General features: G+C 41.0%; 1 protein-coding gene across 3 annotated transcripts in view; it reads right to left on the reverse strand.

Annotated features, from left to right (window-relative positions):
• Nucleotides 1–19,129, reverse strand: part of sumf1 (sulfatase modifying factor 1) — a 163,497-nt gene that overhangs the window by 136,613 nt on the left and 7,755 nt on the right. For all 3 annotated transcript variants that reach the window (XM_043708556.1, XM_043708554.1, XM_043708555.1), the window contains 2 exons: nucleotides 15,056–15,229; nucleotides 2,277–2,351 (listed from right to left, as the gene is read on the reverse strand). In XM_043708556.1, coding sequence (XP_043564491.1) covers nucleotides 2,277–2,351; nucleotides 15,056–15,229 — 249 coding nt within the window. The remainder of the gene's footprint in view (nucleotides 1–2,276; nucleotides 2,352–15,055; nucleotides 15,230–19,129) is intronic.

Below are 19,129 nucleotides of genomic sequence, written 5' to 3' on the forward strand. Positions count from 1 at the left end.
TACATGTGATATGCAATAGTGTTAATATTGAGGGATAAGAGCTCAATACTGCAGACACAGGACACCTGACAATTAATGAACCTGAAAACACACATCAGACGGGAAAAGTGGAGAAAAGGAGCACCTTTCCTTCATTCTGACCAAACCTGAAAGATTAACTGTCTGATGATGCCAACACGCTGTGGTTTTCCAAAACAAAATGTTCTGTTTTTATTTCATAATGGCAAGGTACGTCAACATAGATTGGGCTTGGGATGATAATCACAGAAATTTCTAGGAGTTGCTTTATTCTAAAAAAGGTACCGACTGTCAGGTGGTCATGGCAACATGAGTTGTCGTCAAGGAGACTTGCAAACCAATGATTTTGCTGTACCAATGCGAGAAAGATGGGTATGGGACACCTTGACTGATGAGATCAACAATGGATGCAAATCAGAACATTAATGTCCATAACTAATATCTCCTCTCTCAGGCGTCTTGCCATCAAATCTACAACAGCTGTGACTAAGACCATTGTGCAATCATTAACTGCCCATAGGATGACAAAGCAAAACCCCAATTTTTGATGCAACTCACATTTCCCATCACCTGCCTTCATAAACATTTGGGTAAAGTGCCTGGGGCATACACAAGTCGTACAGACCATTGTAACAGCTGTACAAACATTATAAACCTTCTTCCTGTGGGTATGCAGCTTGGAGAATCCAGGGAGAGCAACAGTGAAAGGAAAAGAAAAACTCCGATGATTCCTATTCATTTCATCAGCCAAGCCTATTCAACTTGAAGCCAATAGTGTCTCCTGGATACCCTCACCCCGAGGCACGCCCAACTTTATGATTTAACCTGCCAAGTGGTAACTGCCTTAATCTTGCTTACGTAATCACTTATGCGTCTTCGTAGCCAACGCCAATATAGTAATTGCAGCATTTATGAAAATTAAAACTGAGATCAAAAGATTGGCAAGTTTAGCCATATAGACTTGATGGCCTGAAAGGCCTCTTCTACTGCATGATACTATGATTTCACAAAGTTTAGTGTACATCAATTTTAATGCCATTGAGGTTAAAAAAAAAAACTCATTTAATGCACTGTAATCTTTTCCTTGTCTGGACCAGATTTCTATATAAGCCATAGCAAAACTTGGCGCGAGTTACAAATTTACCAGTGCACTTTTCTAGGCACTTGTGCTTGGAGGTGTTTAAATCAGAACACCAGTCAGCATTTGAAGCAGACAACCCTTATTGAAGTTGCGACCAATTCTATACGGCTTATTAATATCAGATGATTTTAACATTCAGCCAGTTGGTTGCCAATTGGAATGCGGTTCACTGCACCACACATGGCAAGACATCAGAGTACAGCAACATAAACCTGGAGCGACTCAAAGCAATTGAAAAGCTGCGATGTGTTGATTTCAAGTAAATCTCAAGCCGGTTCGACAATTTCATCAGGTACCAAGCTTAGACAACAGATACCATTGCGGAACTCAGTAATATATGGTCGGCAGAGCAAACTACTTTTTAATGTAAACACAATTGTTAATTTCATTCAATATTACAGTAACAAACTCTTCATTAACATGTGACATTAGGACCTGTTCTGTCAGGAGTCAGCAAAAATATCAATAGCTTTTCTACGATGCAGTCAACAGGCAATAAACAAAGGCTCTCCGAAAGACAAGAGCTTGCAAAGAGACTTCAGACAGCCACTGCTGACTGGTCAGATCCCTTACAGTATTGGTAAAGGAAGCTGTTTACATAAACAATTTGCATTCTACAGGTTTCATAAGTGGGGTCAGTTATTTCAGTTGGTTAGTGCGTGGTGTTTGACAATGGCAGCAGCATGGGTTCAATCCCCAAAGTAACTGAGGAAATTCTTGGGACTTGCCTTTTCTATTCTACCCATTCAGATTAAATGGTATCATACAGAGTCCTGATCTGCAACCTCTGGGTCTTGGGGAGGTTACATGGGGGAAGACAGAAAAAACATTCATGAAGAGTTTAAATCTCAGCATAAAAATATGACCAAAAATCACAATAATCTAAATGGGAAACTTTGATGTATAGGTGGATTGACACCCACTGAGTATGAGTCTGTGCGTGTGCATGTTTTTTCTCAAAACTGATGATATATGATATTCCACTTGTTTCTATTTGACATCAAACATGGTTAGATATTTTCACCCACAGCAAGATAAAACTCAAGAGCTGAAGTCACGATTCCATTTCACTGATAACTGGTCACAACCTTTCGCCACACGTACACATGATACTTACAGCTTGGGTAATGGTGCTCTTCACTTTCTCACTAAGTATGCCCTCAAAGACGAAAGAGTCTCCGAATTTTTCTGCCTAATGTGGAAACAACAACAATTGGCTGTTAACTGCAGCAAATTAGGGTCATGTTTTCTCATACCTTTGCAGGCTGCAGTGTTGCTTTGCTCGCTTGCTTCAAAAAGTCTCAGTCACGTATTGAACACTGTATTAAAAATGTTAAAAAGATTTTTTTGCTGTTGCTTTCTTCTGTCCGTTTGCGTGAAGGAGCAATCTTTTTGAAACACAGAAGATACTGATCTGACAAGAATTGCAGAGGTGGATGCTGAAAAAGGGTGCTTCCCCTTCCGAAACAGACTAGATCAAGGGGACACAATTTCAAGATAAAAGGGTCTGCCACTTGAGGCCAGTTGAAAGGCAACACTTTCTCAGAAGTTCCTGAGTCTTAGGAATTCTATTCCTAGAGTACAGAGGTTACAGGTCATTGAACATTGCAAACGCAGAGGTACATAGATACCTGACTAACCAAAGAGTCAAAAGATTATGAGAGGCAAGCAGGAAAATGCAACTCGGGACATAATTACTTCAACAATGATGCTATGAAATAGCAGAGTAGGTTCCAGGGACTGAATGGCTGACGACGACTCCTGATTTTTATGTTCATATGTTCATTCAAGTGCAAAGTTGCCTTCATGCTCATCACTGAGCTTCCTACATTGGTATTTCTTCCTCCATCCATTTGCAGATGGAAACAGAGCAGTGGAAATTACCAATGTGAACACTATTCACTGTTCCTATAGGCAGCAATAGTAACAGGTTTACCCTGTTGGTATGAGCAGAGCCATTATTGACAGATGTACAAAGTACATAGAATATGACTTGCAGAGCATTTATTATTAGAGCTTTCTGAAGTTGTAACATGCAGGCTGGATAAAGGGGAAGCCAATAGATTAGACCATTTGGATTTTCAAAATGCATTTGTTAAAATCATAGAGTCATAGAGACGCACAACACGGAAACAGACCCTTTGGTCCAACTTGTCCATCCTGATCAGATATGCCAAATTAATCTAGTTCCATTTGCCACATATCCCTCTAAATGCTTCCTATTTAAATACCATGGAGATGCCTTTGAAACGTAGTAATTGTACCAGCCTCCAAGGTTCCAAACAAAAGGAGGAGCAAATCACTGCAGATGCTGGAATCTGAGCAGAAAACAAAAAGTGTTGGTGATCACAGCAAGTCAGGCAGCATCTGTGGAGACAAAGCAAAGTTGAAGCTGAAGAAGAGTCATTTTGATTCGAAACACTAGCTTGCTCCCTTTCCATGGATGCTGCCTGACCCGCTGTGATATCCAGTGTTTTTTGTTTTCAGTCCAAACAAAAGAAGATTGAACAAGTTAAGAGCATTATGAGGTGACATATTAATATGGACACCAGGATCGACTGACTATCAGGAAACAAAGTTGGGATGGATGGATCACATTCAAGTCAGCAAACTCTAACAAGCAGAGTGCCACAGGATTAGTGCTGGGGCCTCAACTATTTGCAAACTAAATCCATTGGTTGAATGAAGGGGCTGACTGCCCTGCCGTCCAATTTGCAATGCTTCACAGGTAGGTTAGAAGGCAAGTTGTGCAAGTACAAATTGTCTGCAAATGGTTATGGTTAGGTTAAGTGAGTTGGCAAAAAAAAAACCCCACTGCAAATGCAGTAGAATAAGGGAAATTGAGAGTTTGTCCACTTTGGCATTGAGAACAGTAAAGCAGAACATTATTTAAATAGGGAGAGACAGCAGAATGCCGCACCACAGGGACCTTCATGCCCTCTATGAATCACTGAAAATCAGTATGCAAGTACAGCAAGCAATTTGGGAAATAAACATACTGCATGGGGTTAGGGGAGGCAGTGAGGGGGTTGGTGTATGAAATTAGAGGAGCTTTGCGACATCTGTACAGGGCACTGGTGAAACCATAAGCAGAGTACGGTGTACAAATTTGGTCACCTGACTTAAAAGAGGCACATACTTGCATGGGAAGCAGCTCAAAGATGGCAGATTAGGCTGGTTCCTGACAGTTGTCTTATTTGTTAGCATTGGACAAGTTGGATCGATAACTCTGGTTTCTCTCTCCAAGTAATGTTTCAAGTCTGACGTAACTCTTCTTCACAATGAAACAGGCTGAAAACTGAAGACCTTTCAGTTCTGAAAACTCATCGACTCAGAACATTAACAGTTTGGCTCACCACAGATGCTACAGACATGCTGAGTTCTTCAGCGCTTTATGCTTTATTTCAGATTTCCAGTATTTTGCTCCTATTGGATCTATATTTACTACACTTGAAAGTCAGACAGTGGTCTTATTGAAATAAACAATTACAATAGGGTCGATGTTGAGAGGATGGTTCCCCTCTCAGGAATAAAGGACGAGGGATACTGTTGAAACCTAAGTGCGTTTGGATTTCCAAAATGCATTTGTTAAGGTGCCCATACAAAAGTTGCCTGTAGAAGTTAAGAGCATACAGTATGTTGCCGATGAATGGATTAAAGAGGAACAATTTCTTTGAGAATTGTTAATGTCTGAACTTCAGAGACCTTTATAAGTGGGAACTGGTCACCCCATGCCTACCGTGAAGCAGCAAAAATGTCTGGAGAAGCAAGATCGAGAAATAGTGTTCTGATCAGCAAAAGGATCATCTCAACAATCCGTGAAGATTGTAACCATTGAACTGTCTTCCAAAGCTTTCCCTCCACCGATATGTCTATGTGCACAGAAGGGGGAATTTTATCACTGGGTTGAAGTTTTAATGAGCCACATGAAGATATTCCATTACTCTTCCTGCAGTTGGACTTTATCTATTTGCAAACAAAAATCGTAATTCTTAAGTACAGAGACCTGGTCCATGTTCTGTTTGCCTGGATCGAAAAGACAGATGAATTGGGGAACTCTACCAACTTATTAAAATCTTTACCTTTTGTGAGGATTCTGGAGGTGGCTGGTCTTGATTTCCAAACCACTAACCTACTGAGCTGCAACAGACATTAGAACAGGACACTTTCAGCTGCTATAACTGCAGTTGAACATACAATGGGGTTTAGCACTGATCAGGCAGGAGCCCATAGCACAGTGTGCTGATGGCCACATGGAAAATACAGGGGCTGTTGTTTGGGGGAAGCAATGAGTAACAAAATACTGCTCCAAAGGAGGGGAGAGAATTGCTAAGGGATTGTGTGATGAGAGGAACTTTTATAGAATGTCCAGAGAATAAAGAGCAGAAGCAGTAAAGGTGTCAAAGTACAATCAACGGTCCATGGGAAGGTCTTGCTAAAGTATTATTTTTAAAGACAGGCTCAAAGAAACTTGTGTTGACCACAACTATTGTGACTATAATGAGATAGGACTCTGCATGTGAAGCTTTTCAATAGAAATCCCTAAAGAATGACAAGCAAGAAACTCAAGTAACTGGTGGGTATAATGATCCAGCTGTCTCAGATGCCTTCACACTCCCTCCAATTGTGGAGTGGTCACCAATAAACCAATAGGACCATATTCTCAGCAGAAGGTTGCCCTCCAGAGCTCTCACAGCTGATTCCAAACAAAAATAGTAATTTTTAAAAAACTTCACTCATGGTGCTGGGCCAGCATTTATGGACCATCTGTAGTTGTCCTTGAGAAGGTGTTGTGAGTGGCTTCAAAATCTGCTGCAATCCATGCATTGTAGGTTGATCTACAATGCCCTTGCACCAAATTATGCCAAACTATAATCCAGTCATATGTAATTTAATACCCATCGCATGCATGACAACGGTGGCTTTAAGAGGTATACTTTGTCCTAGTTTCTTTTAAGAAAGACGTTGAACGAGTCTAAGATGAACAACTTGAGAAGCAACAGTGTTTTTAAGTTGGAACAATAGAAGCTACCCATGCATGCGATGGGTATTAAATTACATATGACTGGATTATAGTTTGGCATAATTTGGTGCAAGGGCATTGTAGATCAACCTACAACGCATGGATTGCAGCAGATTTTGTGGGCGGCACGGTGGCACAGTGGTTAGCACTGCTGCCTCACAGCGCCAGAGACCCAGGTTCAATTCCCGCCTCAGGCGACTGACTGTGTGGAGTTTGCACGTTCTCCCCGTATCTGCGTGGGTTTCCTCCGGGTGCTCCGGTTTCCTCCCACAGTCCAAAGATGTGCAGGGTCAGGTGAATTGGCCATACTAAATTGCCCGTAGTGTTAGGTAAGGGGTAAATGTAGGGGTATGGGTGGGTTTCGCTTCGGTGGGTCGGTGTGGACTTGTTGGGCCGAAGGGCCTGTTTCCACACTGTAATCTAATCTAATCTAATCTAAGCAGCTTGGATGGGTGGGGCCAGCTCTCTCAGACCAGGCTTTCTAGTTTTTTTAGCTTTTAGATTCAGCAGTTGCTGTTATGGGCTTGAAGAAGTGGAAGTTATTTTTCTCTCTCAATTACGAACAAAAACAGGGTTTTCTTCCTCCGCTGCCGAATTGCATGCGAGACAAAATTTATTTTCTGAATTTTGCCGAGGGGTGTGTTTATGGGCTGTTACATATTGGAATAGTTAATTAGCAATTGTTACTGCATCTATTATTCTGTTAAGTTTTCCAAAGGAGTTAAGTTATTCTAAGTTATTCTTTCTTTTGTGGTACTTTAACCACACCGTTTGAGGATATCGTACTTTGCTTAACACGGAGTAATTTGACCAGTTGAATTGCATCTGGAACACAGCATTTGTCTTTAAAACAGGAAAGGTTAGGGGCTAGGCTACCTTCTTAAAATATTGTGGGGGGGGGGGGGCCACCTTTTTAAAATGTGGGGGGGGGGGGGGGGGGTCTAGTCTGGTCCATAACACATGGCATTTTCTATGACAGAAGTCAATCTGTGCAAGAATAGTAACCATCATTAATATCGGAAGGAGACATTTATCACCACAAATATGCAATCATATGAATGGAAATCTTCACAAAATAATCTGAGTACAGTATTAACATTGTTTAATCTGTGAGCTACAAAGGGCAGCCCAATATTTTAGAGTCATCCATGTATCACAGGACACCAGGTAGCAGTTTCTCAAGGCTAACAAAAAAGTATCTTTCCCAGCAGTCCTGATTTATTGGCAGAACTGTATTTCAGGGATAAAAAGTGTACAATGTACTTTTAGTGCATCATCATGACTTTTTAATTCAACTCACTTGGTAACATGTTGACATGCATAACAGGAATAAAGAGGGAATGTAGCAGTTAAAATAGCAGAAGAATATCAAAGTAACTGCAGATGCTGGAAAAATCAAGAAACAAAACAAAAATTGCTGGGAACACTCAGCAGGTCTAGCAGTATCTGTGGAAGGAAAGCAGAGTTAATGTCAAATTTAGAACAGACATAAACAAATGAAACAGTTACAGTAGTATACCACTTGGTCTAATTTCAAACATTCATTTTTATCAAAGGCCATAACTGAGTTGCCAACATTAAGACAATGTTAGGAATGAGATTTACATGATCAAAGAGAACACAGTGGTGTAAGAAATGCTCCTCTCACTGTAATGTGTCCTTTGAAAGATAAATGGTTTATTGCTTTTGGTAAACTGTAAACACTACATAAGATTCACATACCACAGAATACATGAAAACTTCACATCTGCAGATTTTATGATGTGCTTAGCGAGTGACTAAATATTTGACTCGAAAAGATGCTCAGTTACAACAGAATTAGACAACGTTCATAATTTGCTCAGCATATGACAGAGTACTGGTGTAAGCAACTGGCCTACAAGCAACTAAAAATATCAGTATCCTGCAATTTGTGCTCTTCAATTTCTATGCAGAAGGATCCACCAAATTTCAAATTTATTTGAAAAGCGAGCTACATTCTCCACTTTGACCGCTCCCCTTCCCACGCTGCACTTCCTTGTTGTAACTCATTTTCCAGACACACTCATTACTCTTCTGTTTCCCTCAGACCATTTTCCTCAACCAAACATCCGACATTTTGCAGCCAAAGCTCAATTCATGATTGGGAAAGTCAGTAAACCCCGAAACAGAGGCCAAGAGTCTGAAAAATGGCCCCAGCACAGTCTACTGGGCCATTCAAACAGTGGGAGTTGAGATCATGGCCAACACATTATTGTTTCTAAATAAAAATATCAAAGAATCTTGACTTTGTTTCCTTTTCCATTGGACCTTTTTTTTAAAAAAATCATTTATGGAATGTGCAACCCAAGAGCAAAGAGTCTGGAGTCACACGTAGGCCAGTCCAGGTAAGGACATTGCACTGGGACACTCATGATGAAGGGTTTTTGCCCGAAACGTCGATTTTCATACTCCTTGGATGCTGCCTGACCTGCTGTGCTTTTCCAGTACCACTCTAGACTCTAATCGCCAGCATCTGCAGTCCTCACTTTCACCTGGAGTCACATGCAGGCCAGTCCATATAAGGACAATCAATTTCCTTACCTAAAGGATATTAGCAAACCAGATGAGATGTTACAAGAATGGACATGTTTGTTATAGGATCAGTTTTATATTTAATTCCAAGCCTTTTTTTAAAAATTGAATTCAAATTTCATCCTTTGCAATCGTGGGCTTCGAACCCATGTTCTCAGAAACTTAGCTTGGGGCTTTGGATGACTAATCCAGTGACACCACCACCTCCTCGTTATGTTCTTCATAGCCTCAGGTCATTCCACATCAAAATGCAGAAGCAAATTCCTACAGCAAGGCCCATCAAACAGCAAGGAGATAAATAACCAGATAGTCTTTTTTAAATGAATCATACCATATGATATAAGTGTTGCTGGCAAAGCCAAGCATCTGTTGCGCATTCCTATAATTGGCCTTGAATGAGTGGCCTGCTAGGCAATTTCCAAGGGTGACAACATTGCTGTGGGTCTGGAATCACATGAAGCAAGACCAGGCAAAGATGGCAGATTTCCACTCCTCTTTGTGCATTAATGAAACAGATGGGTTTTTGCAACCATCAATAATGGTCACCATTCAAGTAGTTTTTAATTCCATGTTTTCCTCAAATTCAAATTTCACCATCCGCCATGGTGAGATGCAAACTCTTGCCATAGAACATTAGCCTCAGGTTCTGGATTAGAAGCTCAGTGACTTATGGTATGCCATTACCTTGATAGTTGAGGAATAAATGGTGTCTTTCTCCTTCTGCTCAGCCTTCTTCAAACAGTGCCATTGAACAGAAACTACATGCATTCATGTAGAACTCTGAGCTCAAAAACTGCATGAATTCATGTAAAACCCTGTTATCTCACTTTTTAAATTAGAATCAATCTAAACATCATGGCATAGACAGAGAACACAGGGGGCTAACACCTTCAACATATTGTCTAGCTATCACCATTGTTAACAGCTAACCCGAGAATGCAACTTTTTAAAAAAAGGTTTTGTGACTTACACATGAAAGAAGTGAAACTATCATGATATTCTAACAGATGAAAGGCTTAACAGACAATCAATTTTTCAATGTATAATTTCAGTTACATCACACTGTAAATTTTTGCTATAAATTCTGTGTTAGGATTGAGCCCTCTACTATCACATGATGAAGGAGCGTCGCTCCGAAAGCTAGTGTGCTTCCAATTAAACCTGTTGAACTATAACCTGGTGTTGTGTGATTTCTAATTTTGTACACTCCAGTCCAACACCGGCATCTCCAAATCATTGAACAGTGAACTCTTCATCTGAATGAACAGAGTTGGTTTGGAACACAAATTCCAAAAGGTGGCGCAGAGATGGCTAAGGGCTGTAGCAGTTTGGATATGCACCACAGGTTAACCACAAGAGACTGCACAAAGTTGCAGTCCGTCCAGACAGCAGGTAAAAATTTGCAAGAGAATGATGACGTTTAAAATATATGTTGAGAACAGGGAATAAAAAAAAAATCAATACAAGTCAACATGGTGAAGAGCTTCAGTAATCTATTGAAGAAAAGCCAAAAAAGGTACGCTGGAGAAAATTGGGTCACAAGGAGATAATGACACTTTTAAAGATTTTAGGTCAAGTGGAGTTGAAGTGCAGAAGGAAACAAGCAGATATGGTTGTGGATGCAGAGTTTGAAGTGCAGTTTAGGACCAACAGCCACTCTCAGTGAGAGGGATATACCAGACAGTTTGATTGGGATCAACATTTACAGCTTCACTCTTCCCAATATTTAATCTCAATAAATTGGGTTCATCTTTGAAAACCTCTAGGAATTTTTTTTTTTAAAATAGGAAGCCTTACAGCACCAAGATGCTGTGGAGATCAGGCTCCTTCAAATAACAGAGATCAGCATACCAAAGGAAACTAGCAATTGACATCATTGATGGACAACATGAGGATTCGGAAGGGAAGAGGGGCAAGACCTGTGTGGAGCAGATGGCACAATAAATGCAGTAGTCACTGCTGCATGCAGGTGTGGAGAGAACAGTGCATGGTGGACTGAGCCAGTAAACAGAATAAGGGCCAAGTGAGCACATCAGAAAATGGATCTAGGCATTACAGAAGCCTGGGGGATGACAGAAAATGGGAGACAAAAGACTGGGATAGTTGCACAATAGACAGATAGTAGTGGTTATACTACACAACGCTGCCATTGGCAGTTTGCAAGCCAGAGTATCCAATAGAACGCTGGGAATAAAAGTAGTTGCCTGCAGAACTGCCCAATATGAACGGAATGGAACAAAGCACGCAATTAAAGAAACCAAAACACCAACACATCAAATCAGAGCATTCAGAATCTCTTGGGCCCCATACAAAAATAAAAGAACCATTCAACTTCTTTTCAAAAAAAAAAACAAAAATCAGCTCAGCACATCAAATGCTGCATAAGTGGAGCTAGAAACAATTTTGACGGGGACAGATCTCTCAAATTTAATTACTGGCTGTTGGAGAAGAAAAGCAGTTGGCACTCCAGTGAGCAATTCTATGGATTTTCAGCAGCTCTTTGCAATTATGAGGCACACTGCTTCAGCAGATGATTAATTCTGGATTTGAATTGCTTACTTGAGCCAGAAATACGTATGTTAACCTAGTTTCTAAAGAAATGAGCTGCCATTAGATAGCTACCCAAGAAACGATGCTCAAATATGTCTAATTCAGAGTGGCATGACACAATTCGAAGGAGCTTAGAGGTAGTGCTGCTCCTATGCAGCTGCTTCCTTCTGGGTGTTAGAGGCACAGGTTTATAGGGTGCTTTAAAAACATGTTGCCAAAAACAGCTGCAATGCATCCTGTAGGTAAGGCACGCTGTCACAGCTGTGGAAGAAAATGGATGCCTTTAAAGACAGCGAACGGGTTTCTAAATTCTAACCACAGTCTTGCAAAGGACCAATTGTGTGTGACGCTTTTACTGGATAAATTTAGTACGTGGTTCATTCTTCAACCAAAGCCAGATTTACACAAGACTTGAAGCCCCAGGAAGACTTGGATGATTCGTGCCACAATTGGCAAATTCTTTATTGTCAACTGGAAACTGTGGCAGAGAGATCTGGAAGCACATTGGTTTTATAAGGATAAGCGTAAATGTGGCACTCGGTGTAGCAGGTGATGAGCACTGAAAAGGGAAAGGTCAGGCCATCCTAATCAGGTTCATTTCTTGCAGGCTGAAAGAGAGCAATGAGTTGAAGAGCAAGGAACTGGTTTTCTCTGTAAATCTCTGCTGGGCTCTGTATTCCAAAACTGACAGATTTAACCTTTACCAAACAGTGAACCTCGCAAGGAGAAAGTGAGGACTGCAGATGCTGGAGATCAGAGTCGAGAGTGTGTTGCTGGGAAAGCGCAGCATACAAGGAGCAGGAGAATTGACATTTCAGACTTTAGCCTTCAGAGATACAAGTGTTATAGGCAAGGCAGATGAGCTTAGAGACTGGATCAGCACATGGGACAATGATGTTGTTGCCATCACAGAGATTTGGTTCAGAGAGAGAACTGGCTGCTGATAGTTCCAAGGTTTTGTTGTTTCAAATTAGATAGGAAGGAAGGTAAAAGAGGTAGAGCAGTTGCATTACTAATGGGGGGGGAGGAGAATGTCATATCTGCACACAGAGAGGACATGTTGGAGAGTTGAGGCAATACGGGTAAAGCGCAAAAATAAGAAAATGCGATCCCTCTGATAGGATTACACTATAGACTCCCCAACAGCCACCAAGACATTGAGGAGCAAATATGTAGGCAGATTATTGAAAGATGCAATAGAAACAGAGTTGTCATAGTGGGTAACTTTAACTTCCCCAATATTAGAGCGAGAGGCTTTGATGGGGCAGAGCTGGAAAATGTGTTGCTGGAAAAGCGCAGCAGGTCAGGCAGCATCCAAGGAGCAGGAGAATCGACGTTTTTCAGTTCTGATCTACAGCATCTGCAGTCCTGACTTTCTCTTAGATGGAGCAGAATTTGTTAAGTGCATCCAAGAGGGCTTCTTGAAAAAATATGTGGATAGTCCAACTAAAGGAGCTGGGCTTTGTACTGGTTAATGAGCTTGGCCAGGTGACTGACCTTTTAATAGGAGAGCATTTTGGAAACAGTGATCACAATTCCTTAAGTTTTAAGATAGCTATGAATAAGGATAAGTCAGGACCTTGTGGGAATGGACTAAATTGGAGGAGGACAAATTATGTTAGTATTAGACAGGAAGTCTTACTTGGGAGTTGTTGTTATCAGGCAAGTCCATGTGGGAATTGTTTGAAGACCTACTGATCAGAGTTCAGGACTGGCATGTTCCAGGAAGAGGAAGGACAGGATAGCAAAGTAAGGGGCCCTTGGGTAATAAGAGAAACTAGGAATTTAGTTAAAAAGGACAAAAACAGCACATGTAAGGTTTATGAAAGTAGAATCGGACAGGGCCCATGAGGAATATAAAGAAAGCAGGAAGAAACTCAAGCAGGGAATTAGGAGATCGAGAAGGGGCCGTGAAATGACCTTGGCAAGTACGATTAAAGAGAATCCCAAAGCATTCTATAGATACATTAGAAACAATAGGATAACTATGGAGAAGGTAGGACACTCAAGGATAAAGGAAGGAACTTGTGCTTGGAGGCAGAGAATGTGGGTGAGATCCTAAATGAGTACTTTCCATCTGTATTCACCCAAGAGAAGGATAATGAGGATTGTGTGGAGCTAATACCCTAGGGCATGCTAATATGCATTTTGAGATCAAGAAAGAAGTGGAGTTTAATTTAGATAAATGCAAGGTGCCGCATTTTGGGAAAGCTAATCTTAGCAGGACTTATACACTTAATGGTAAGGTCCTCGGGAGTGCTGCTGAACAAAGAGATCTTGGAGTGCAGGTTCATAGCTCCTTGAAAGTAGAGTCACAGGTAGATAGGATAGTGAAGGCAGCATTTGGTATGCTTTTCTTTAATGGTCAAAGTATTGAGTACAGGAGTTGGGAGATCATGTTGCAGCTGTACAGGACATTGGTTAGGCCACTGTTGGAATATTGCGTGCAAATCTGGTCTCCTTCCTATCGGAATGATGTGAAACTTGAAAGAGTTCAGAAATGATTTATAAGCATGTTGCCAGGGTTGGAGGATTTGAGCTATCGGGGAGGTTGAATAGGCTAGGGTTGTTTCCCCTGGAGCGTCGGAGGCTGAGGGGTGACCTTATAGAGGTTTATAAAATCTGAGGTGTATGGATAGGATAAATACATGAAGTCTTTTCTCTGGGGTGGGGGAGTGCAGAACTAGAGGGCATAGGTTTAGGGCGAGAGGGGAAAGATATAAAAGGGATCCAAGGGGCAACGTTTTCATGCAGCAGGTGATGCGTGTATGGGATGAGCTGCCAGAGGAAGTGGTGGAGGCTGGCACAATTGCAACATTTAAGAGGCATCTGGATGGATATATGAATGGCAAGGGTTTAGAGGGATATGGACCAATTGCTGGCAGGTGGGACTAGATTGGGTTGGGATATCTGGTCGGACCGAAGGGTCTGTTTCCATGCTGTACATCTCTATGACTCTATGGTGTTAGGTCTCTTGAAGAGCATTAAAGTGGTGAAGTGCTCATGGCCTGATGGTATCTACCACAGGTTCCTGAGCGAGGCAAGAACGGAGATTGTGGGGCATTGACCAAGGAATGATGAAGTACTTATGCTCGAAACGTCGATTCTCCTGCTGCTTGGATGCTGACTGACCTGCTGTCCTTTCCCAGCAACACACTCTCGACAGCGAACCTCACGACCTTGAACCTTGACAAGTTGAGAACATCTTTTCTCATCACTACCACCACCACCACCTTAGAAAACACCAAGGAATGGAAACCTTTGACTGAGTGTAACTACTTACCTTAATTTGTTAATTGCTTAGCTAGTTCAATGTTCAAAGCAATCCAGGGCCTCACCTCATCCAATTTCTCTACATTCCTACAGCCCGACAAGCTCCCCTTCCCCAAATATTCCATTCCTCCAACTAAAGCTTGGGTTCCTGCTACCCATGCTTTGTCTTCCACTACTTACTTCCTACAATTCCCTCCATAACCACTTTCCCTCCTTTAAAAGTTTACCTTTCCAGAGAAGAAAACTATCAATCGCAACTCCTAATCTCAGGTTCTTTAAGTTGACATCCATTTTTGTGAAGTACCATTTAGCATTTTATTTGAACCTTAAAATGCAAGCTGCTGCCAAAGTACTACTGGGTGCAATGGATGATATCCTAGTTCAGGGAAGAGATTTTAATCAAGAAACATGAAGAAACACTGGACAGTAGAAAGATACTTTTTGCTCAAAAAATACAATGATAAAGGAACAATAGAAAGCTTAAAAGGACTTCATACCTCTGTGGTGTAGTCGGTAGCTTTGACAAATCTCTCAAATTCAGCATTGGTGACTTCATACATATCCATGTAGAACTGCTTGACCTGAACTTTTCTGGCTGGGCCCTCTCCATCCTGAGGTATTGCTGGTTCATCAGTTCCCATGGTAAACACTCCACCTGGTATCAGCACCATCTTATATAATGAGAGAATACACTGAGAATGGTGGTCAATCATAAGACCTCAATGAACTGATGACTGATAGAGAAAATTATTGTCAATCTTACTAGCGCCAACTTCTATAGGAAGGTTGTTGTTAAACTTGGAGGCTGCAGAAAGGATTTACAAGGATGTTGCCAGGATTACAGGATTTCATTTATAGAGAGAGGTTGAATAGGCTGGGGATTTTTCCCCTGGAACGGAGGCTGAGGAGTGACCTTATAGACATTTGTAAACTTTTGAAGGGTGAATAGCCAAGGTTTGTTTCCTATGGTGGGGGATACCCAAAATTAGAGGGTATAAGTTGAAGGCGAGAGGGAGAGATTTAAAAAAGGACCCAAGGGGTAACCTTTTCAAGGAGAGGGTGGTGTCTGTGTGTGGAACGAGCTGCCAGAGGAAGTGGAGGCAGAGGTTACAATTACAATCTTTAAAAAGGCTTTTGGATGGTTACATGAATAATAAGGGTTTAATATGGGGCAAATGCTGGCAAATGGGACTAGATCAGTTCAGGATATCTGGCTGGTGCGGATGAGTGGGATTGAAGTTTCAGTTTCTGTGCTGTATGACAATATGACTAATTCATTACCAAACCATAGCCATTTTTATTAAAAGCAAGAAAATCAAATGATCGAGGATTGAATGCAAGATATCACTGATACGCTATGTCGATCTTGCGTCTTTTATTTATTTGGGGAAGTCGATGATGCACAACATCATGCAAGATATTAATGATTCTATTAAGCTTTCAGCCAACCCCCTTGACAGGTAAAGTGGAACGATTACGAAAAGGGTACCAAGCAAGATGCACTGAAAATTAAACAGTGGAAAACCTTCCTTTTAAGTGTTGAGAATTATTTTGGGTAATTACACACCTTGGTCATGCTGCTTAGATTAAAGTAATAAACTTCAAAATGCTGGTGCTAAAAACAGTTTTAAATTGGAGACGGATTCCATCCCGTAAATGGTACATGACACTGAGCAATTATGCAGAAATGTAGCTTAGACACATTGTGACAGGTTCCAGGAACCATTAGCATGCAAAACTACAAGTTTGCCAATATGAGAGAGTAGCTTTGCCAGTGAAAAGATGACACTTTCTACATTATAGTACAGAAACCCATAATGCAGTTGTAAGCCCAGAATAAATCATTATTTCCTTCCAGTCTTTTTGACAATCAGAGCACGATGGAATAAAAGAATGCTCAAGATTCAGACGTCCAAATTGTCAGGCTTAAAAAAAAATGACCAAGGACTATATTGATGCCTTAATAAAAATCATTCAAAATTCTGGTGAGTATTCTTTGATTTTTAAAATTGAGGAGCATTTCAAGCAATAACTATTTCTCCTTTAATACGTGATATTGATCAAAGCAAACAGAATATTAGTGTTACATGACACCAGTATTTCTTCCCAAATTTCAGACAACAGAGAAATAGCTCTCCTGTATTCACAAATCTTAATAGATCCTGGAGATTCCCTACAACATCCATTCTGTTAGTGAACACTGATCTGTGATTTTCTCCCACATGCTGCTGTGCAATCAGACATTCAACATTACATTCCTTCAGCTGCTTCACACATGAAAGGTTTATTCAATTTTCATACTTTTTTTAAAACAACTCTTCTTAACCCTTGTGGACAGCAAGGGAGCAATTTCTCATCTCTCCAATCCTTTGCCATCATGGGAAAACAGTTCCAAGTTCAAGCAGACTCTACTACTGTTTCAATCCTAGAACAGGGAAATGAAGCAGCTCAGTTTGCTCAGAAGTGCTCTGTTGAGATTGAGCACTTGCCTTGTGAGGATTTTCTTTGGGACTGCAGGTGGGATGCAAGTGGGGGGCAATATGTATGAGCAAAATGACAGCTGCTTCATCCCAATGGCTACAATAGAAAAAACAGACAGGACAACATTTGTGTTTCCATCAAATTGATAGATAGTCAATGTCAGAAAAATAGCTATTTATCGAATTGCATTTAGTGAGGAGCAATCAGCAAAAACATGTTAGTGAGTAGACACCCCATTTGCAAGCATTTTCATTGATTCCTCTGCAATCTTTCTAGAGAATGATTCTGATTTACTCCAGTTAGCGGTATCCATTTCTATTTCTCAAAGATTAAGAATGTACAACCAAACACACCATTTTTTAAATATAATATTTACATTCTAGCCAGCGAGAAGCTGCGACAAGCAGTTTGGATTTGGTAACACGAACTTGCGAAGGAAGCGAAAGAAACAGGAAGTGGCCGGGCATAGACCTGCTTTGTAGGTGAAATTTCTCTCATTCATAATCTCAGCGTAGAAAATCAAAAGTTAACAGTCACCTTGTATGGAATAATGGTTCGTAGTGGAGAAGGTAATACAATTATCTATTTTATTCAAACAGTTCTGCATTTAGTTTTGTATGTTACCTTCCTGTTCCTCTGAAATTTGGTTTATCTAATGCACAGTTCACTTTCCAGCACACAAAGGGGATAGTGAGAATAGGTCCTTTTTATTTTCAGACTCTACCTATTTACCCATTGTCCAGTGTATTAGGAATCTCTATCTAACTTTGTTTTTTTACACTACCCTCATCTTAAATTACTGTTTGAAGTTTTGACTGAGACATACGGCCTAAAATATCTAACATGGACCACAGACCAACCAAATGACTTTTTGGCAAGAAAGTGAGTGCCTTAACCGTATAGACAAGGAAGGTCTCAGTTTCTGAGCCCTGCTGTACCACAGTAATTTAATACCTGCCTGCTTATGTGTAATTCATCACAATTGATTCCAATGACTCAGGGCTGGAGAAAGAATTGGCCTGGGAACCTACTTCTGATTGCTATCCAGTGATCTTTGCTGGATGTGAGTACACCAGAATGTTTGGCAAGGACAGAACCAAGCTTCACTCTGATACCTCTTCTGACAAACATCTTGCCAAAACTTATCATTTAGGCTGATGGGCAACTCGGTAACAAGATTGGCTTGCATTGTGGAACTGGCAGCTTAATATGAAAGAGAAATGGTAGGAGAGAGAATTGCTAGGACAATGGGACAAAAAAACTACAAGTAGTAAAATGGATGGGGATTCAGTGAGAACATAAAGTCTTACATACTTAATGGTAAAGTCCTGGGGAGTGTTGCTGAACAAAGTTCTTGGGTTGCAGGTGCATAGTTCCTTGAAGGTGGGGTTGCAGACAGACAGGGTAGTGACGGTGGTGTTTGGCACATTTGCCTTTATTGGTCAGTGCACGAAGTTGAGATGTCATGTTGTGGCTGTACAGGACACTGATTAGGCCACTTTTGGAATACTGCGTGCAATTCCTGTCTCCCCACTAAAAGCAGGGTGTTGTGAAACTTGAAAGGGTGAAGAAAAGATTTACAAAGACAATTTGCTGGGTTTGGAGGGTTTGAACTATAGGCAGGACTATTTTCCCTGGAGCAGAGGTGGCTAAGGAGTGACCTTATAGAGGTTTATAAAATCATGAGAGGCATAGATAGGGTAGGTGAGTCCAAAACTACAGGACATATGTTTAAGGTGAGAGGGGAAATATATAAAAGGGACCCGAGAGGCAACCTTTTCATGCAGAGGGTGGTGCATGTACGGAATTAGCTGCTCGAGGTGGTGGTGGAGGTTCGTGCAATTAGAATATTTAAAAGGCATCTGGATGGATACATGAATAGGAAGGGTTGAGAGGGATATGGGCAAAATGCTGGCAAATGAGACTGGACTAATTTGGGATATCTGTTCGGCATGGACAAGTTGGACCGAGAGGTCTGTTTCCATGCTGTACAAATCTATGACTCTAAGCCTCAAATTGAAGTAGTGGTGAGAATATCCATTTCCGAGACCAGGTGTAGCTGCAACTGACTATTAATATCCGTTATAGAA

The sequence above is a fragment of the Chiloscyllium plagiosum genome, chromosome 18 (assembly GCF_004010195.1).
Source record: "Chiloscyllium plagiosum isolate BGI_BamShark_2017 chromosome 18, ASM401019v2, whole genome shotgun sequence".
In the NCBI taxonomy this organism is placed as follows: domain Eukaryota; kingdom Metazoa; phylum Chordata; class Chondrichthyes; order Orectolobiformes; family Hemiscylliidae; genus Chiloscyllium; species Chiloscyllium plagiosum.